The following is a 19,895-nucleotide window of genomic DNA, read 5'->3' on the forward strand; positions in this document are numbered from 1 at the left end:
TCAAAAAATGTTTATGGTTTTAAATTCTATTTAGAATATCAAATGATTTTTATTATCAATAATAATAATATTATTTTGGTACCAGGGATTGAATGCAGATTACTTACTTTTTAATAACTAAATGAAAAAAAGAGATAAATTTATATATCTCCTACTAAAACCCATCATATTCCCAAAATGATAATGTTAGAATATATTTTCAAGGACTCTTTGTGGTAGGTTTCTCTCTCCACACCTTTATACAGAATGGAAGAAAGAAAAAAGGGGGAAGAAAGTAAATATTTATGAATTTTAGTGACTACTGTACCCTCTTTGCACTAATTATTAGATATCATTATTTAATTGGTCACCCTCATTTATTAAACAATATTTATAATTGCTAGAGAAGATATTATGCAAAAAATATCAACTTTGTCTAAAACAATAATAAAGTACATCTTTAAAATATATTTTTAAAAAATCTATAGAGAAAAATGTATAATTAATTAAGACCTTGTTTTTATAAACCTTTTTGTTGGTGACAGGAAAATTTATTTGGCAAGAGTTTAGTTTTTATTTATTTAATTTACTTGATAAAACACTGTCTATGTTAGAGGGAAAAGTATCATGTAGCATTTTTGTGATGATTTTAGAGCTGTACAGCCATCAGAATTAGTTGGAAGTGTGTGGACAAAAGAAGACAAAGAAATTAATTCTCCAAATCTTCTGAAAATGATTCGACATACCACTAATCTCACTCTGTGGTTTGAGAAGTAAGTTTTGTTTTTTTTTTTTTTTTTTAAGATGTAGATGAACACAATACCTTTATTTTGTTTATTTAGTTTTTTTATGTGGTACTGGGGATCAAACCCAGTGCTTGGTGCATTCTAGGTAAGCCCTCTACCACTGAGCCACAACCCCAGCCCCAGAAGTAAGTATTCTTGGCAATCTTATGTTTTATTGCAGTTGGATGTGTTAGGAACTTCAGTGCCATTTTATTCGCATATGTTGCATGTCTTTTTGTTCTTCTCTTCCTACTTTATTTTGCATTGAGTGAATTTTTTCTAATATAGCATTTTAATTTTATGAATGATTTTAATTTTTTTAGTTTCTTTCTTTTAGTGATTGTCTTAGGGTTTACTACATACATCTTATCATTAGGTTTATAGTAGTTTATTCCTATATAGTTTTATCCCTTTTCTCCCCTTTTCATGGTATTATAATGCATATAACATCTAATTATTGATGCAGATCCAACAATACATTGGTACATTTATTACTTTACCATTTGCCTTTATTCTCTTAATCTATTACAACTTTAATCTCACCTACCTCCTTTGTGCTGTTACTGATAACATATTACACGTATATGACATTTCTGTGTTATAAACCCTATATATTTATATACATTATTTTATACAATTCTTTTTAAAGTCAGGTAAGACAAAAAAGGAACACGAATATACATTTATAGTACTTCTTATAATTTCACAGTTACCTTTACTGATGCTTTTTGTGTGAACTCAAATTACCATCTGGGATCCCTTGTTTTCAGACCGAGAACAACTTCCTTTATTGTTTCTTGAACAGTAGGTCAGCTAGCAACAAATTCTGTTTTTGCTTATCTGAGAAAGATCTTTATTTTTGTCTTTATTTTTGAACAATAGCTCTATCTTCATGTTAACTAATTTTTCCTACTGTCCAAATCTACTACTCAGACCTTCAAATTTTTTACTGTACTTTCTAATCCCAGAATTTCTATTCAGTTTTCTTTCTTTTTTTATAATTTCTACCTCTCTAATGATATTCTCTTTTGATGCATGTTTTAATCATACCTTCCTTTACTTCTTTATCATATTGTCCTGTAGTTCTGCGAACATACTCAGAATGGCTACTTTAAAATCTTTCTAAGTCTAACATCTTATAGGCAATTTCTGTTCCCTACTTTCATTCTGGTGTATGGGTCATATTTTCCTATTGTATACTTTTGGAATTTTTTATGGGAAACTTGAAATTTTAGATAACAGATTATAGCAGCTCTTGAGTACCGTCCCCTCCCTTTCAGAGCTTGGAATTGCTGCTTGCTTTTTTGTTTAATCAGTGACTAGAATCCAAATTGTGGCTTCTTGGAAGGAATAGTTTCTGAGGTCTCTCTTCCATATTTGTGCTGACCTGAGGAGGGCTCCTCTCAGCTCTCATTTCCTGGTTCTCTCCTGCATACTAACTGGACTACATTTGAGACTGTTACCTTCATTATACTGTGAATCTCCCCACATTGCCTTTCAGCACCACTTCTACTATTGAGACCATCTTTGGGTCTAAACTTTCCATATTTTGTTTGCAAATGGCAAGAGATTATGAGCTATCTGTTTGAAACTGGTCTGTGGAGCAGAAGATGACCAGCTTCTGAGTGACCTTTCTACTCTGGCAGCTTATTGCTGAATCTTGGGTGGAGGGGGATTGAGGAGCAGGGTGCTTCTTCAGGTCCTCTTACTCCCCTATTTTGCCATGGAACCACTGTTTAGGAACCAGAATAACAGCTGTTTTCTCAGTGTCCTTAGCCCTCCATACACCAAGTACAGTCTCCATTCTATAAGTGAGAGCTGGGCAAAAGAATGTAATCAACCCAGACTTAACCTCAATAGGAGACAGAGAGCTGGAGGCAGCATGAAAACTATGGAAGTCCTGCTCCTCCCATGAGCAAAGGTCTCCAGCTTGAGCCTAGTACTCTTGGCTGGAGCAGTTTAGAATGGAAGTTCCAGAAGGAAGGAGGAGGGAACAGGCTTACTTTGTTAAAATAAATACCACAGACTCTCCTTTGTCTTACCTAACTTTTGTAAGTTTTCCTGAATAAATATTTCTTCATTTGCCATTTGCTCTTAGAGCCATTTCCAGAGACTCTGTGTTGCGAGGTATTTTGTTGGTTTTGGTTGGGGATTTTTGGATGGGGAAGGGGGGCTTTGTCTTAGTAAGTTTCACTGAAGAAGTTCAGTGGAGCTCCTTGCATTATCATGCCTAAGTCCAGAATTCATTGCAATTTTATAACTGGGAGGCAGAGATTAGAGAATAATGAAATCTACAACTTTGTATTTTAAAAAATGTTTACTACTGATTTATATTTAATTTTTCCATTTATATACAATTTTTCTTAAATTATAAACTATTAATATTATATTATTAAAAACTAAACTTAAAATGTTTTTTCTTTATGATTAATAAACTAGAAATTCTCATAGAGTTAAATGCTCACTAATTTTCTTTTATTGAACACAGCACACTTATTTTTAGTTATCTGCTGGGAGGTATGTGTATATATGTAAAATATAGTAAATACACTAGATATAATGTGTATTTTATAATATCGATATTAATATGTAATATATATTATTATATACTAAATATGTTATATAGATGTACTTATCAAGGATTCTCACTATTTTAATGTAAAATAAATTTTTTTTTTTTTTTTTTGGTACCAGAGATTGAACCCAGGGCACTTAACCTCTGAGCCACATCCCCAGCCCTTTTTATTTTTTATTTTGAGAGAGGGTCTCACTAGTTTGCTTATAGCCTCGCTAAGTTGCTGAGGCTGTCTTGGAACCTGCCATTCTCCTGTCTCAGCCTCCTGAGCTCCTGGGATTACAGGCATGTGCCACCACAACTGGCTAATGTAAAATACTTTGTCTTCATAGTTTTTCATTCACTTTTTTCTAAGTAACTTTTACTTTATTTTTAGTTGTGGTAATGTGCTTTCACTAATTTTTTAACATAATAATGCTTATTTTAAGAACTGTCTGTAGAAATATAGCTAATAATTTATATGTCAAAGAAAGAAATTAAGCATTAATCACTAGTATCTTGCAATTAGATAAAGATTATAAGGCAACAAAATTCTTGAATTTTACATTCCCCTAGAACACCTAAGTTACAAAGATTTGTATACGTTCAACAAGATACTAGAATCACCAATTCATTTGAACACTGATAGAGGGTGCACAGCAGAAAGATGTTTGACTAACTAGCAGTCTAAGGAACAGAAAATTGCCACAAGCCTGGCTGGAAGGACTGCCTTACCTTCCAGTCTCCTTCTGTCTGTCACTTGGAATGTGTTTTCTCTGAAGTCATACAATAGCCACTCCTCCCCACACTCTAGATTTTTGTATTCACTTTTTTAAAACCATACCAGTTTTGGAAAAATTCCAAATATTTAATTTTTAATTTTTTTGTTGTTGATTTTGATCATAGATGTATTGTAGAAACTGAAAACTTAGAAGAAAGAGTAGCTGTGGTGAGTCGAATAATTGAGATTCTCCAAGTCTTTCAAGAACTAAACAACTTTAATGGTGTCCTTGAAGTTGTCAGTGCTATGAACTCATCACCTGTTTACAGACTAGACCACACATTTGAGGTAGGTTTGTACGTGTGTTTTTTTTAAATGAACTTCCATTGCCTATCATAAAAATCAGGATGTTGACAATTGTGATCTTTAATCTTTGAATGTGTCAACTGTCTTTTCAGCAGCACATTAAAAGATGGGGGATATCTGTAAATTTTGCAATCAATTGTTTGCTCTTTCAAAATGAGGCACTCTCATTAAAATGTATTTGCAGGTCCCAGCTTAGAAGGGATAAAAAATTTACTTAATATGTATCATAGCGTACAATTAAATGCACACATAATTGTGTGAGAAATGGCCAAGATATTCTCTCTTTATATCTCTCTCTCTCTCTCTCTCTGTTTATACTAGAGTCTGTAGAGATAGTTTATTCGAAATATATTACATTCTTGGAGTAAAATTGATATTGTTGTGTTTGGGCTTTATTATTATCTGACTTTTTTTTTTTTTTTTTTTTAAGCAAGGCCAGTAATTCTGTTTATAAACTTAGGCTCTCTCATTTTTCTTTTCCCTACAGCAAATACCAAGTCGCCAAAAGAAAATTTTAGAAGAAGCTCATGAATTGAGTGAAGATCACTATAAGAAATATTTGGCAAAACTCAGGTCTATTAATCCACCATGTGTGCCTTTCTTTGGTAAGGATTTCTTCCCGAGTTTTTATTATGTTTATGTGTATGTGTGTGTGTGTGTGTGTGTGTGTGTGTGTGTGTAACAAGACACTTAATTAAATATCTGAGTACAGACATGAGTACTATGCCAGCAGAAAATATTTAGCACCTGAATTCCTTGAGAATTTTTTTCTATTAGGACTTTAAAAGATGAAGCCCAATATCTTCTGAGATACCACGAGGGGAAAATTCCATATGTGACTTCATACAGGGGTCACAGTCAAAATGTAGACGTTAGAAATATTGTATAAGTTACCTTCAGGCTATGTTATAAAGGAATCATGAAATATAAATGATTTTATGTTTGGACTTGGGTCCTATACCCAAGATATCTCATTATATGCAAATATCCCAAATGCTAAAATATCTAAAATCTAAAACATTTCTGATCCCAAATGTTTCATATAAGGGATACTCAACCTATATATACATTTTACTTTCTGTTTCCATCTTGGGCAGTCATAGATATTATATAATATTTACTCATGTTTTCATATTCATAGAAACCTTTTCCATTGAATTTTTTTTTTTTTTTTTTTGAGTGCTGGGGTTCGAACCCAGGGCCTTGTGCTTACAAGGCAAGCACTCTACCGACTGAGCTATCTCCCCAGCCCCTCCATTGAATTTTAATAAACTATGCTACAGAAAAGGCACCACCAAATTCATCCATACTTACAACTGATTTTTTAAAAAAGTTTCACGAGTAAAAATCATAGCGCATGTGCCTTTGAGCCCATTTTACCTTCAGCATACCAAAATTTTATTTTCTTCACTGACCCTTTTCCCTACTTTTGTATCAAAGAAAGGATATGCCCTTTTCTTCCTTTTAAGACTTAATATCCTATCTTAATCTACTCCTTTTCTGTAGGTCCCTCTGTCTTCCTGTCATGAATTCCCTGTATTTCACATCTTCAGTATCCCCTTGATATTGGCTTCTTTTCTCTGCCTGTGTGTGTGCTCTGTGACCCTTCTTCTGAATCCTTAGTGAAACTATGATCTCCATCACACATCTTATGTTTAGTCTTTTTAATATGTGGTAAATTTTCTCCTAGGCTTTTCCTCATCTACAATTTTTTCTGTGTAGCTTTAAGTTACACTACATATTAGCAGGGTTACGTCCTGATATTTTCCTCAATTAATGTATCATATTTCTCATATTTTGTTGGTTAGGCTTTATAGTCAACCACTTTTGTATTTTCTTCTTATCTTTTTGCTTTGCACATTGTATATGATTGTAATTATATAACATATACATATATATATATATATATATATATATAGGTTTACTTTTTAATCTACCATATCCTAAGTATATTGTATTTTATTATTCTTCACAATAATCATTTATAATGGCCATATAATCTATTAAGTTAATATAACAATTTATTTAACCATTACCTTATGATCACATTGTTTCCAGCTTTTTCCCCTTCCTAAATAATGTTATGTCTTTGTTTATACTTTTATTATATATGTGAAAATATCCTGTTGTGATAGGTAACCAGAAGAAAAATTACATACTTTAAAAGTTGTCAGTTTTTAATTCTTGATATGTATTGCCAAGTTCTTTCTAAGAGGCTATGCTCCTTTACTTATGCTGTCTTCAGAAGTGTACAGCAAAGCAAATATCATTCCATTATTCCCAACTTTAGGTACCTCTTTTGTTTTTTAAGTCATTTTCACAGATTAAAATTTAATACCTGATTGTTGTAATGATTTCCATTCTTTGCTTACTGTGGGCATTTTTTCATACTTTTGCTTAATGTTTGTGTTCCTTGACTGTGTCCTTTTTCTTGTTTGCTGAAAATATTCTTACCAATCTTCCTTTTATTTGTATTAACTAACATACATTAATTTCAAATTCTATAATATATTCATCTTTCCCTTTATGATTTCTATGGATTCTAAGGACAGAAACCTTAGAAAGTTCATCTAAGCTAGTAATTTAATATTTAATCATATTTTCCCCTAGCTTTTTATCATTTAGTTTTAAAAATTATACTTAACCCTTTTATGAAACTGAAGTCTCTTTTAGATGTCATATGAAATACTTAAATTTGTTTCTCTACCAAATTGTTGTTTGTTCACCCACGCATACTGAACAATTCTTATTTTTCCCTATTTATTTCCTTCTTTAATATATACTGTCTCTCACTGATTTCTTATACTAGTGCCATAACTGTAATGATTGTCATTTTATAATCATTGATTCTCAGGGAGCACTGGGCAATGTCTAGAGACATTTTATATTGTCTTAATTGGATGATGCTACAGGGATCTAGTGAGTAGAGGTCAGGAATGTTGCTAACGTCCTACAGTGCACAGGACAATCCCCCATAATAAAGAAGTATCTGCTTCAAGAGTGGTACCAAGGCAGAGAAATCCTGCTACATAGTGTTCTCATATATGATCAAGTTGGTTCTTAGTTTTTTCAGTATTTTCTTTGCCAGTTTTGTCTTTCTACATTTCCAAATGAACTTATGAATTTGGTGAGGTGTGGCAGGGAAGAGCAGATGCCCCCAAATACAACTGCAACAATCAATTTGGAAGAATACTTTTCTAAATGTTTAATACATCAACAAATAATGACCCAGTATCTTTTCCTTTGATCTTCTTTCTAAGTTATGCCTTATAGAATTGGTCATTAACTTCCCAATGAAATGTTTAAAAAAATCTTTTAAAAAGATATCAGTTCATCAGGAAAAGATCAAATTTTGGTGCTTGCTTGATTCGATGCTTTTTGTCATTTTAAGAAAAGATCTTTCTTGTTACAGAATTGTTCCATTATTTTAAAACTACTAGCATATTGGGGAATGTAGTAGAGTGTTTACCTAGCATGTGTGAGGCCCTGGATTTGATCCCCAAAACCAGGAAGATAAAAGTAAAAATACTAGCATTCAATTATATCTGTAAAAATTTTGTTTCTATTTATAACATTTTTTTCCATTTCTATTTTTAATTACTTCTTTTACTTGAATTTGCTTTTTTTTTTCCCAAAAAGATCTTTACTTATTCTCTGATTTTGTCACTTTTTAAAAAATTATTAATTCTACTGTTTTTCCAAGGACCTTTTGCCACCCTAAATTCTGGATAACAATATTGACCCACCTGCCAAACTTCATTTTCCTGGTTATTGAGCTTCTGCTCTGTTAACTAGTTTATCTGAAACCATCCCGGTCAGTTCTGCTGCTCTACGAAGATCTTTGCTATTTTCAAACTGAAGGTTATCAGTCTCAGAAACTATCCAGGCAGGCTCTTATGGTTTTGATCCAGTAGGTAATTCCACTTTTCTATATGAAAATTTATAGAAACTCTTTCCAGGTTGTAACCTATAATTCTGGATACAGTTTTTCCTCTTCTATGGGGGACAGTAGGGGTAGTAATAACACTTCCACTTCCTGTATCATCTTACCAGAATTCTTACTCTTTTGCTAGAACTGCCAGTATTTACAGAAAAAAAATAGGACAATTTTTCCTTAAAAAGGTCTGGAACACTTTTTTGGTCTATTTCTCAACTTTAAGTCTATCTAAATATATGGAAACAACATTTCCTCTGAGGAAAAGGACATACTTCAATCAAATTTCTCATCTGTGCACCAATATCCAAGCCTGTAAAATTTGGCTTTGCTCTTCATTTCCTGTTTCTTTTTTTTCTTTTCTTTTCTTTTTTTTTTTTGTAAATTTGTTTCATCTCCACTCTTGCTTTCTTGCTGTTTTAGAATTGACTGTATGTCTCTCACACACTAGTCTAAGTCTCCAAATGTTCTCTCTTCTGCTGTGAAATAACATGCTTCTTTCATTCATTCAGTAACATTTGTTGAATTCCTGTATGTGCTAGGCTCAGGGCTAGGTGCTGAGAATGGACAAATAAGACATAGCCCCAGAGTTTCTATTCTCTTGAAAGAGCAGAAAAATTAAATTACAGTATTGTGTTGTAAGTATAACATTGTATTGTAGAAATGTGTAAACTGAAGTGTGGACAAAGTACTGTGGGAACCTAGAAGTCTGAGCAGTCACTTTTTCCTGGGAGGTTGGGAAAGACATCGGCAAAAATGGTAAAACCTCGGCCCTCTTTGTTATTTATGTCCTAATGCTCTGCTTTTTCTCTCCCAAGAACAATGCCAGAGCAGTCTTCAGAGTAGGATATAGAAAATGATCTGTTGAAACACAGGACTAACTAGACCCTCTATTGATATATTTTTTAAAAAAAGAAGGAAAAAGTTAAGCTTCGTTACATGTAATATTCAGGTCTGTATTATTCATACACACAGGTTTTATATTTTTAGTTCAAAAATTATATATAATATATATATATTGAGAATTTTTTTAAACTCTGATGATCAATAAAATTTGGACACCGCTGCTATGGTCATTTGCTCTTTTAATAAACCACCAACTAGGCATAAAATAATTTCCAAATTTTATCCTGAACTGTTCCCCAAAGTGCTACTTGTAAACATTTTTACAAAAACTTCATTCAAGTGTACTTTTAACACCTGTGACATTCCATGAACTTATTATGCCCCCTGCATTCCCAATGGTGGTCATTGTACCACCCATTCAGTCACCCAAGTACAAACTCGGACAATTTTTTCCTCTGCTCCCACCCCTTACCAAAGCCAGTTACTAAGTTTAGGGGACAGGGGCTACTTATGAGATATTTATCCCCCTCCCTTATATCCCCACAGACCCTAGGGCAGCCCTCATCATCTCACAAACCTATTGATAGCTTGCTAACTGCTCTTCCCTGGTTTTCCATGCAGCTCATGTCAGCCTAGAATGCAAAGATGCTAATAATTCCCTGTTTATCTCCTGGATAAAAGTGAAGCTTTTTAAACAAAAGTCCAGATGCTACCATGCACAAACTTCATGGGTGGGCCATCAGTTTGTGACTAATATGGAAAGTTAATTTTGGCTGCCATTGAATATACATGTTTGTGAGACAAAACATTGAGCTAAATAGATCATGCAGTTTGTATAAAGACTATAACTGACCGAAAGTAAAAGAGCCTGTACTTACTAGAACACACAGTAACTTTGTCTTATAAATGAATGTGTCATGAAGAGTGGCCTAGGTACTGAGAAAGACAACACAACTAATTCATTCAATAACTGCCCCCCCCCCTTTTTTTGTACCAGGAATTGAACCCAGGGAGCACTTAACTATTGAGCTACACCCCAGCCCTTTTTAATATTTTATTTAGAGACAGAGCTCACTGAGTTGCTTAGGGCCTCGCTGAGTTGCTGAGGCTGGCTTTGAACTCAGAATCCTCTTGCCTCAGCCACTGGAGCTGCTGGGATTACAGGCATGTGCTACCATGCCCAGCAAACTGAATGCTTTTTAAAACTAAATAAAGCTGGGCATAGTGGTGCATGCCTGTAATCCTAGCTACCAGAGAAACTGAGGCAGGAGGATTGCAAATTCAGGACCACCCTGGACAACTTACTGAGACCCTGTCTCAAATAAAAAGGGCGGGGGAGATAGCTCAGTGGTAGAGTGACCCTGGATTCAGTCCCTAGTACCACACACACATACAACAAAACAGACATCTATGTCAATCATTATTATTGCTGACTTATTCTGTAATGATTTGAATCATTTAATCTTTTTAAGAACGTGGCCAAAAATTCTAATGTTTAAATTGTGCCTTTACCACAGATGCATTTAGAACCACTGATCTAGCCCTTGTCTATGTCTGCCCTCCACCTTGCCACTCTTCTTTAACGCCACACACCAAATCTCTGTGATCCAGCCATACCAAACAGCATGCTGTCTCTCAGTATGCCTTCCAAACTTCATCGCAAATCATTGTACACATTGCTGCTTTGCTTAGAATGCCCTCTATCTTATTCTACTTATTAAACTTCTGTTCTGTTTTTGAGACTTATTCTAAGCATTACCTCATCTGTAATGCTTTTTCTAATCCCACTAGCTCAAGGCAGGGTAAGGTATACCTCCTTTGTTCTCTTGTAGAATCTTATGCATTAATATTAATATAGCACCTCCTAATACAGCACTTACCAAATTGCACCTTAGCGATCCACATTCAAAGCTTTCGACTCCCTTGGGATCAGGGCCTGTGTTTTTTTTCATCTTTGTATCTGCAGTACCTAATGCAGTACTTGACATACAGCCAAAACTTCATGCATTTTATTGAGTGAATGAATTCAGATACCCACACCCTTGTCTTCTGCCCAAAGCAGCAGTCAGTACTTTGGGAAGAGAGGGCAGAAACATACGAAAATAGGGAAAGACACAATAAGGGCATAACAGTCACAATGGAAGCTAATTAATGCTTACTTTTTGTTAGGCCCTATTCTAAACCATATCAGAATTCTTTCATTTATTTCTCACAGCACCCTTCCTACCTTATTTTACAGATGAGATAACTGACTTACAAAGAGGCAAAGGAATTTACATAATATCACACAAGTAGAAAGCAGAAGAGCTGGTTCCAGAACCTTTGTACTAGACAGGAAAGGAACTAAAGTGCTCTTGGTGCCAAAGGACTGGATGAAACAGCTGAAGTGCCTATTATTTTGTTCATTCTCCTCCCCACCCAGTGCACAACCTGCAGTGATGGGGAAACAGGAGCTCAACTACCAGATTGACACTAAATCTGGAAGTACTGAAGACCAGAATATATATAAATTATGTCAGTCCTTTGTTTGATAGGCTTGCAGATCCTTCCACATTTCCATGAAGTAAGCCTGTCCAAACAGGATTACCTCTGAATTGCAAATCCTAACAACCTCTTATGGGACCTCAAGAATTGAGTAAGCAGAAAACGTGATCCTCTGAGTTTAGCATTTTGTCAAAAATAAGTGCCATTAATCACATAGTTATTCTTAAAGTTCCTTTAACCAAAGTGATTTAATCAAATAACAATGATTTGAGGGGTGTGAAAAAATTAGTTATTCTTCTTAAAAAATCTATTAATTTTATTAAACTTGAACTTGGTCTCCTCTTTTCCTTGGACATTATAAAATTTAAGTCTTTCACAGAAGAATTTGATACTTACAAAACTCCCTTGATATTTTCTGAACTTGTTATTTTTCTTAGCATGGAAATCTGAGCCTTGATTCTTTAGTTATGATGACTGAGTACAATGTATATGCCCACAATTAATGTGGGGAAAAAAGAAACAACTTGCTTTTTCCTTCTTTATCCTTGAAACAATTTCATTATATCTTCTAGGAATTTATCTCACTAATATCTTGAAAACAGAAGAAGGCAACCCTGAGGTCCTAAAAAGACATGGAAAAGAGCTTATAAACTTTAGCAAAAGAAGGAAAGTAGCAGAAATAACAGGAGAGATCCAGCAGTACCAAAATCAGCCTTATTGTTTACGAGTAGAATCAGATATCAAAGTAAGTTGAATTATGAGGATAAATAATTCTTATTAAGTTTATGAAATGCCTGATAAAATAGCCAGGTTTATTTTGTAGAGAAAAAGGAAATAAAAGATAAAATAAATAATTCAATTTTCTTAAGTTAAATGTTTTCCTAAGTTATTTTTGTGAATTTCAAACTGAATTTAAAATATTGAATATTAATTATTTCTTTGCATTTACTTTAGAGGTTCTTTGAAAACTTGAATCCAATGGGAAATAGCATGGAGAAAGAATTTACAGATTATCTTTTCAATAAATCCCTAGAAATAGAACCACGGAACCCTAAGCCTCTCCCAAGATTTGTAAGCATTCATCTACATTTCTTTTATATCTATATACTTTTTTGTGGTTGTCATCTACATCTGGCGATGTCATCACTACCATAAGTGTTATGTAGATTAGTTTACCATAAAGATACTCAGAGGTAAAATGCACATGTGATTTTAATTGCCAGAAATTTAATGAGTTTATACTAATTCACTTATAATAAATATATTTACTTGGGACTTTAAAAAAAAAGTAATAATTAGAACTGTTAACCATGAGTCATTAGCCATAGAAATATCAGGTTTGGCTAAGGACACTTTCCAATAGTTCCATTGTTTTGTATTACTATCAGTGCCTAGCCAAGTTTATGTACATTATCATCACCTCACTGATCTGAATATGTTCTCTTGTTAATAAGAAAGTCAAGAATCAGGAAATAAACATAAATGGTTTCTAAGTGGTCAAGATAAATTTCATAGTGTCCATGAACTAAAGCATATGCAGTTGCCCACAGGTAAATTTTTCAAGCCCTAAAACAGTTTTTAATAGAACAAATTAAAGACAGCAAATTGGAAATATGTATCTAGGCTACTTCACTGAGGCACACTGATATCAGTGAGAAAGGAAAATGCCATAAAATTAACATATACACAGATGGAAAGTTGGGCAACTTAATGCTTTTATAAATAGTCCAAATTGTCTTAATGTCATTACTGTATTATAGCATAGTAAGGTACTGAAATTCATCTTGGTGATCCTGACTTTTCCAGCAAGATTCAATTTACTCAAAACAGTCTGTTTTAAAAGCCAGGAAAAAGGAAAAGCTGGGAGAGGTGGTGCATACTTATAATCTCAGCTACTCAGGAGGTTAAAACAGGAGGATTGCAAGTTTGAGGCCAGCCAAAGTAACTCAGCAAGACCTTGTCTCAAAATAAAATTAAAAAAAAAAAGGGGGGGGGGTGAGTGGAGATGTAGCTCAGTGGTAAAGCACCATGTGTTAAATCCCCAGTACTCCCATCCCCAAAATAACGATGAAAATATACAATATATTTTAGAAAAATTTCTAACATCTGTTCTTCTATTTATAGGACTAACTCAGTTAAAGAAACTCATTTTCTAACAATTTAGATAACCAAAGTTTCAGCAAAATGGAATAGTAATGCTTTAACTAGGATACTTTCATCATTATGTAATTTCCTTACTAGTGAATTATGGTTTTCCTAGCTATTTAGTTGAATTATACCAGGTAGAAAAACTTTTCTTTCTACCATAGTGTTTTAAGTATTGTTTCTTTTCATATGTCTACAGCCAAAAAAATACAGCTACCCTCTAAAATCTCCTGGTGTTCGTCCATCAAACCCAAGACCAGGTACCATGAGGCATCCCACACCTCTACAGCAGGAGCCAAGAAAAATCAGTTATAGTAGGATCCCTGAAAGTGAGACAGAAAGTACAGCATCTGCACCAAATTCTCCAAGAACACCACTAACACCTCCTCCTGCTTCTGGTGCTTCCAGTACCACAGATGTTTGCAGCGTGTTTGATTCTGATCATTCGAGCCCTTTTCATTCAAGTAGGTGCTAAAATTTTAAGTGTTTTAAAACAATTCTTAAAATTATGGTGCTAGAGGTTTTTAAAAAAGAATCTCTGTGATTTTGTGTGTATATGTGTGTGTGCACGTGCGAACTTGTACACAAGTCAAATACTGTTCCAAAAGATAATTAGTTTAAACAAATTCTAAACTCCAGCAACTTAAAATGTTTTAAAACCTGCTGAAATAGCCCTCTTTAAATTTATTATACTTTACTGTATAAAGCTTGGTGGTAAAATTGGTAAACTTTGAGTATTCTAAATGCATCTCTTCTAAAGAGGAAACAAAATTCACTCTTAAAAATCTGTAAGGAATGTCCTGTGTTTTCAATGCTACCTACAAAATTATTATAGTTGAATATTATATAGTTGAATGATATTCAAAGTTGAATATCATTCCCTCCCCCACCAAATTCTGCAGTAGCTTCAAATTTTGCAGTGTATCAAATTCAGACTCCTACCTACCCTTTCCTTAGCTTACCGATGGTTCTCTGATGGCATGCTGTGCCTGCTCGTATGCTACCTGTGCTTTTTGGCACAGCTATACAAATCTCAATAGCAGCATACTGTTGCTTATCCCTCTCTTATTTCTAGATCAGCACTGTCCAACAGAAACATGAGAGCAACATATATAACTTGAATAAGTGAAACTAACTTTAACAAGATATTTGACCCAGCATATCAAAAATACTGTCATTCCAACATGAAGTCAATATAAAAATTTATCACTAAGACATTTTACATCCCCCCGCCAAAAAAAAAAAAAATCTTTAAATTTCAGTGCATTTTACACTTAGAACACATCTCCGTTTGGACAAGCCACAGACAGATGTTCATTAATTACATGTGACTACAGAACTGTACAGCTCAGGTCTAGCCCTTTGAAGAGGCTGTCTTTTAAATCTTGATTGACACTAATTTTCTGATCAATGTCATGTGGCATTTTAAGGCTCTTTTAAGAACACATCACCTTTTTCATTTGTTCATTATTAAATCAAAACTTGAATCCAGTCATTTCTAACCCTCTCATGACTACTTCCACATGCTCTTCTCATTGGCTGTCTTGATGTGCTGATCAGATTCTACCCTAGTATTTAACATAACAAGATTTAATACTGGGGGCAGCATGACATTATTATGGAGGTAGAAATCAAGAAGTACTGACCCTGAGTTAAAAATCCTGATTCGTGGGTTGGGGTTGTGAAGCACTTGCCTAGCATATATGAGGCACTGGGTTTGATTCTCATCACCACATATAAATAAACGAATAAAATAAAGGTCTATCAACATCTAAAAAAGTATTTTAAAAAATCCTGATTTGTCACTCCAGTGTGCTAGTAAGCTTTCTGACTTTAGATAAAATACTTTCTCTGCACCTTCTAAGGGCAAAATTAGATTTTTAAATTAGATTTTTAAGGTTTTTCCAGCTCAGAGAATCTAACTAAAAGTCAACTTTAAGTAATTCTTTGGAGATATGTTATTTTGGGATTTGATCCAGAATGCTATTTGTTTTTTTCCTATGGTGTACTTACATTTGTAACTACCCAGCACTCTTGTCTTGTCTCTGTACCATCTAAAGTGTATTAGTCGTGAGAATACTGTGTCTTGACTTTATTTGACAACTGAGGATCATGGGGTCATGTTATATACATAGTAAGCTGTCAGATATATATTTTTGATAAGTTCTAATAGACCCTAGGTTAAAAAAATCTCATTTATTCTCATCAACTCAACATACCCCGCTGTATTAAGTAAAATGAAACAGGTACTTTCAGTATAATTGACCAAAAATCATTATTTGTTGAACCCATTTAGCTATTTGTAGAATTTTTTTTCCTAACACAGATAGCTATAAGTTCATATTTAAGGATCCCCAAACAAATGAATTATTGAAGCCACATAAAAGCCATCAATTACAAATTCTACTTCTCTTAGTTTAAGTTGCTAAAAATGGAAGAGGTGGAAAAAAATAGGAGATAAGCATATTAAGTTGCTCTGCTAGCATTAGACCATTAAATAATTAGTCAAACAGGGAAGAAGTCATTCCAGAATGCAGTGCTCTGGATCAATGCTTTGTTGTCTGTGGCAGTGGAATAGTGTTGACTTAAACAACTAAACAAGTAGAGAAAACATTGTTCCAGGTATTAGACTTTGTAACCTTAGCTTTGAGGGTTTTCTCAATTGCTCTATGATAAAGAAAACCCCTCTTACTATTCCCTTTGCTTTTAGTAAAAACTGAAAATAAGTGATTTTGAAATCAAATAATCCAGCATAGTATAAAACTGGTCATGTGCTCAGTCAATCCCTTACTTAAAACTTATCAGTAGCTGTGGGGAATAAAAATACTCACCTGGTTTTGACTCAACTTCTGCTAAAAGATCTCCTACTGCTGGGGGGATCATCAGAGTCTCAACTTACTACCCACTGTCTTACCACCAGACAGTATCTTCCTTTATTTTTTCCCTTGGCTTTGCAGGAAAGAGCTGCTTACCTGCAGTCTTGTCATCTGAACACATTCTACTCAGTACAAAGTAGCAGAAAGTCCCACAGCTAAAGTTTTCAAAAGTCAGCAGGCAAAGTTTGACTAGAATTTGTTATAACACTGTTTTTTTTCCTTTTAAAGTTTTTCCCAAAAATAATCTACTTTTAAGCCTATAATTAATTCTTTCAGTAGTGTCTTTCATATCTTACTCCTTACTAAGCACTTACACATCTTCTCTAGGAAAGTGTACAGTCATACTGAAAGATGACTTCAAAATAGGCAAGAATGGTCATTGAAAGCTTTGTGCTAAAGGCAGACAGGGAACCTACTTAGTGCTGCCACAGCTATTCTTGACACCTGGAGCCCTACTCCATACCTTGCCCTGATCAAGTCCACCTTTGAGGTGATTCTGACAGTGGCTGGGAAAAGAAGAAAAACCACTCACATACTGCTTTGTTTCTGCTGCTATAGCAAAGAGGAGAATGATAAAATACCCTTGTTACCTTCCTGTTTAAAGATTGCCTGGTACTTCGAAAGGGTCTGACCTGGTCTGTATGCTAAAGATGAACTTTATCACCATCCCTTAGTAGGGGAAGCTTCAGCAAGAAAAAGATATAGTGAAACATTCCAAGCTGGAATGCAAGACTCTTCATGAAAGACTGTTGTAGGTGATGAGTTTTTAACCTCAAACACATTTGTAATCACCAGGCTTTTATGAATTAAAGAAGTTAACCATCATTTATATCATGTTTTTCCTTATAGGAAAAGGCTTGTTTCTTTTTCAAGAATGATTCCTTTATAAATTGGGGAATATCTTCAACAGTGGTTTCAACCTGACTATAATACAGTCCATTAGGGAGCTTTAAAAAAATACGTAGGCTCAACCCATGCTAGAGTGGCATTTTTGGCAACTGGGCATAGGTATTTTTTTAAAGCTTCCCATGGGATTCTAATGTGCCCCCAAGATTGAGTACTTAAAAAATTAATTTGTACTTAAAAAATTACTAATACTACTTTTTAAAATTAATTGGATTTAATTCCTAAGTCATCAATAAATTTGTTCAGTATATAGCCAGTAAGAATGTTTAACATATACTTCTTGATTATAGCATATAAAATTCTAAAATATTTTTAATAGCATTTTCCAGGCAGTGAAACCAAGCAGTTAAAGTTAGAAATCAGAGTTCTCCAAATTTACCAAAAGTGTGAATCTATGCCTGTGCTATATATGATCAAAGACAAGTTTATATCTGTATACATATGTTGTATGCATATGTATAATTAATTTTTCAAAAACATTGCAGTTTGTAGCAGTCATGAGCTTTTTTTTTTTTTTTTTTTTTTTTTTTTGCGGTGCTGGGGATCAAACCCAGGGCCTTGTGCATGCAAGGCAAGCACTCTACTGACTGAGCTATCTCCCCAGCCCTTTTTTTTTTTTTTTAAATAATACTTGTATTTTACCAAGTGTACTACCATGTTCTTGAAGTTTATCTCCAGGAAATAAAAAGAAAATACATAAGTAGGTAAACACTGGAGCTGGATATCCCCTTAGTTCCTATTCTGTCATAGGTGTGTAATCATGAAGAAAGTCATTGATAGAACAGCTATTTCATGTAATTTCAGAGTAAAAATATTAATTTATTTTTATTATTTATCTTTGTCTTTTTGCAATGCTGGAGACTGGACCTAGGGTCCTTGCACATGCTAGGCAAGTACTCTACACTGAGTTACATCCCTGATCCAAAAATGAATTAATCTTCTGCGAAAGAACTTCTTAGAATAAGCTGAATTGCTCTACTTAGTTCCAAATAAGTATCAGTACATATGGAAAAGAAATAATGGGACAGATTATTTAAATTTGGGGCTGCCTGGGAAATAAGACCACTATGTCTATGTATACAAGCAGGAGTCATCAAGTTAGCTGAACCTGGAATGTAAAATTGGCCTCCTTCTGACCAAATAAACTTGAATAAACAGAGGGGAATTACTGTTTGAGTTATTGCATATTATACAAAAAAAAGTGAAAGAAATGAGTTTTTAAAAATCAGTTCAGTCTAGTTGTATAGGAATTGTTTCAGTCACTTGGATATTATCTATTGCATGAGTTGGTAATACGAAGCATTGTAACAAAAACTACTCTGGTGAAGAACCAGTACAAGTCATCTAGCTTTCTGTCTCAATTTTCCTACTTTAATGATTTTGGAGCTTTGACTTTTGATTTTCAATTTTTCTTAAACTAATTAATATTGTTGAAATTAGACATTCTAAATTTAGCAGGGAGTTTCCTACATAAAATGTATCCAGTTACCAAAAGTTTATCGAATTTTTTAAAAATTATTTTTGAAAACAGAAGGAAAAAGGCTCTTTCAGACTTGTTTTAATATCCAAAGCTGTAGTGATTCTGCAAGGAGAATATATGCCCCAAGAATAGTTTTTAGAGGTATATAATAATAGTAATAAGCTCCCTTTTATTTTTTAATTTACATAAAATGTTATTGTTTCACAAGTGTGAATTTTCAAAATAATCTTTAGTAAAAGACATTTTCTAAGTCCAGCTAAATTCTTCACTTGAATTGGGTTTATACATTTTAAAAATTCTTCCAGTAATATAGGGTAGTTTAGTTCTGTCTTGAATGTTTTTCATTTAATTATTATGATATCAAGTAGTAAGTCTAAAAGAAATCTTCAGAATTCTCAATATATTAATTCAACTTATTTTTCTGTTCAAAAGTAAATATTAAGGAGTTTTTACTAAAAACCGTTAGAGCATTCTTTGAAACTAGCATGACGAAAATAACATTTTCATCATAAATAAAGTTTTACAGATGAGTTGAATATATCAATGGAAGAAAAAAAAATCTACCTTTTCTTGTTTCCTTTCACAGGCAGCGATACCGTCTTTATCCAAGTTACACTACCCCATGGCCCAAGTTAGTATATTTGGTTTAAGACTTATAATTCTCGCTTTGGCTTTAAAAATCAAAACAAGTGTCACCTTCCTTGCTAACACTCTCCTTGGGTCTGGCAGCACTGGTACCTGCTTGCACTGTCTTGGAAGTGAGGCCTTCACTTGTGCTATTCTTTGATCATAAATGATTTACTTAAGTTTATATACTTT

At 33.8% G+C, this 19,895-nt stretch overlaps 2 protein-coding genes across 3 annotated transcripts in view; one reads left to right on the forward strand and one right to left on the reverse strand.

Annotated features, from left to right (window-relative positions):
* Positions 1–19,895, forward strand: part of Sos1 (SOS Ras/Rac guanine nucleotide exchange factor 1) — a 124,973-nt gene that overhangs the window by 97,733 nt on the left and 7,345 nt on the right. For both annotated transcript variants that reach the window (XM_047523075.1, XM_047523076.1), the window contains 7 exons: positions 633–752; positions 4,225–4,387; positions 4,893–5,010; positions 12,242–12,414; positions 12,624–12,740; positions 14,014–14,278; positions 19,663–19,707. In XM_047523075.1, the coding sequence (XP_047379031.1) occupies positions 633–752; positions 4,225–4,387; positions 4,893–5,010; positions 12,242–12,414; positions 12,624–12,740; positions 14,014–14,278; positions 19,663–19,707 (1,001 nt within the window). The remainder of the gene's footprint in view (positions 1–632; positions 753–4,224; positions 4,388–4,892; positions 5,011–12,241; positions 12,415–12,623; positions 12,741–14,013; positions 14,279–19,662; positions 19,708–19,895) is intronic.
* The window catches only part of Arhgef33 (Rho guanine nucleotide exchange factor 33), a 116,404-nt gene that overhangs the window by 4,991 nt on the left and 91,518 nt on the right, over positions 1–19,895 (reverse strand). The window lies entirely within an intron of this gene.

Source organism: Sciurus carolinensis, chromosome 13 (assembly GCF_902686445.1).
Source record: "Sciurus carolinensis chromosome 13, mSciCar1.2, whole genome shotgun sequence".
NCBI classification, from domain to species: Eukaryota; Metazoa; Chordata; class Mammalia; order Rodentia; family Sciuridae; genus Sciurus; species Sciurus carolinensis.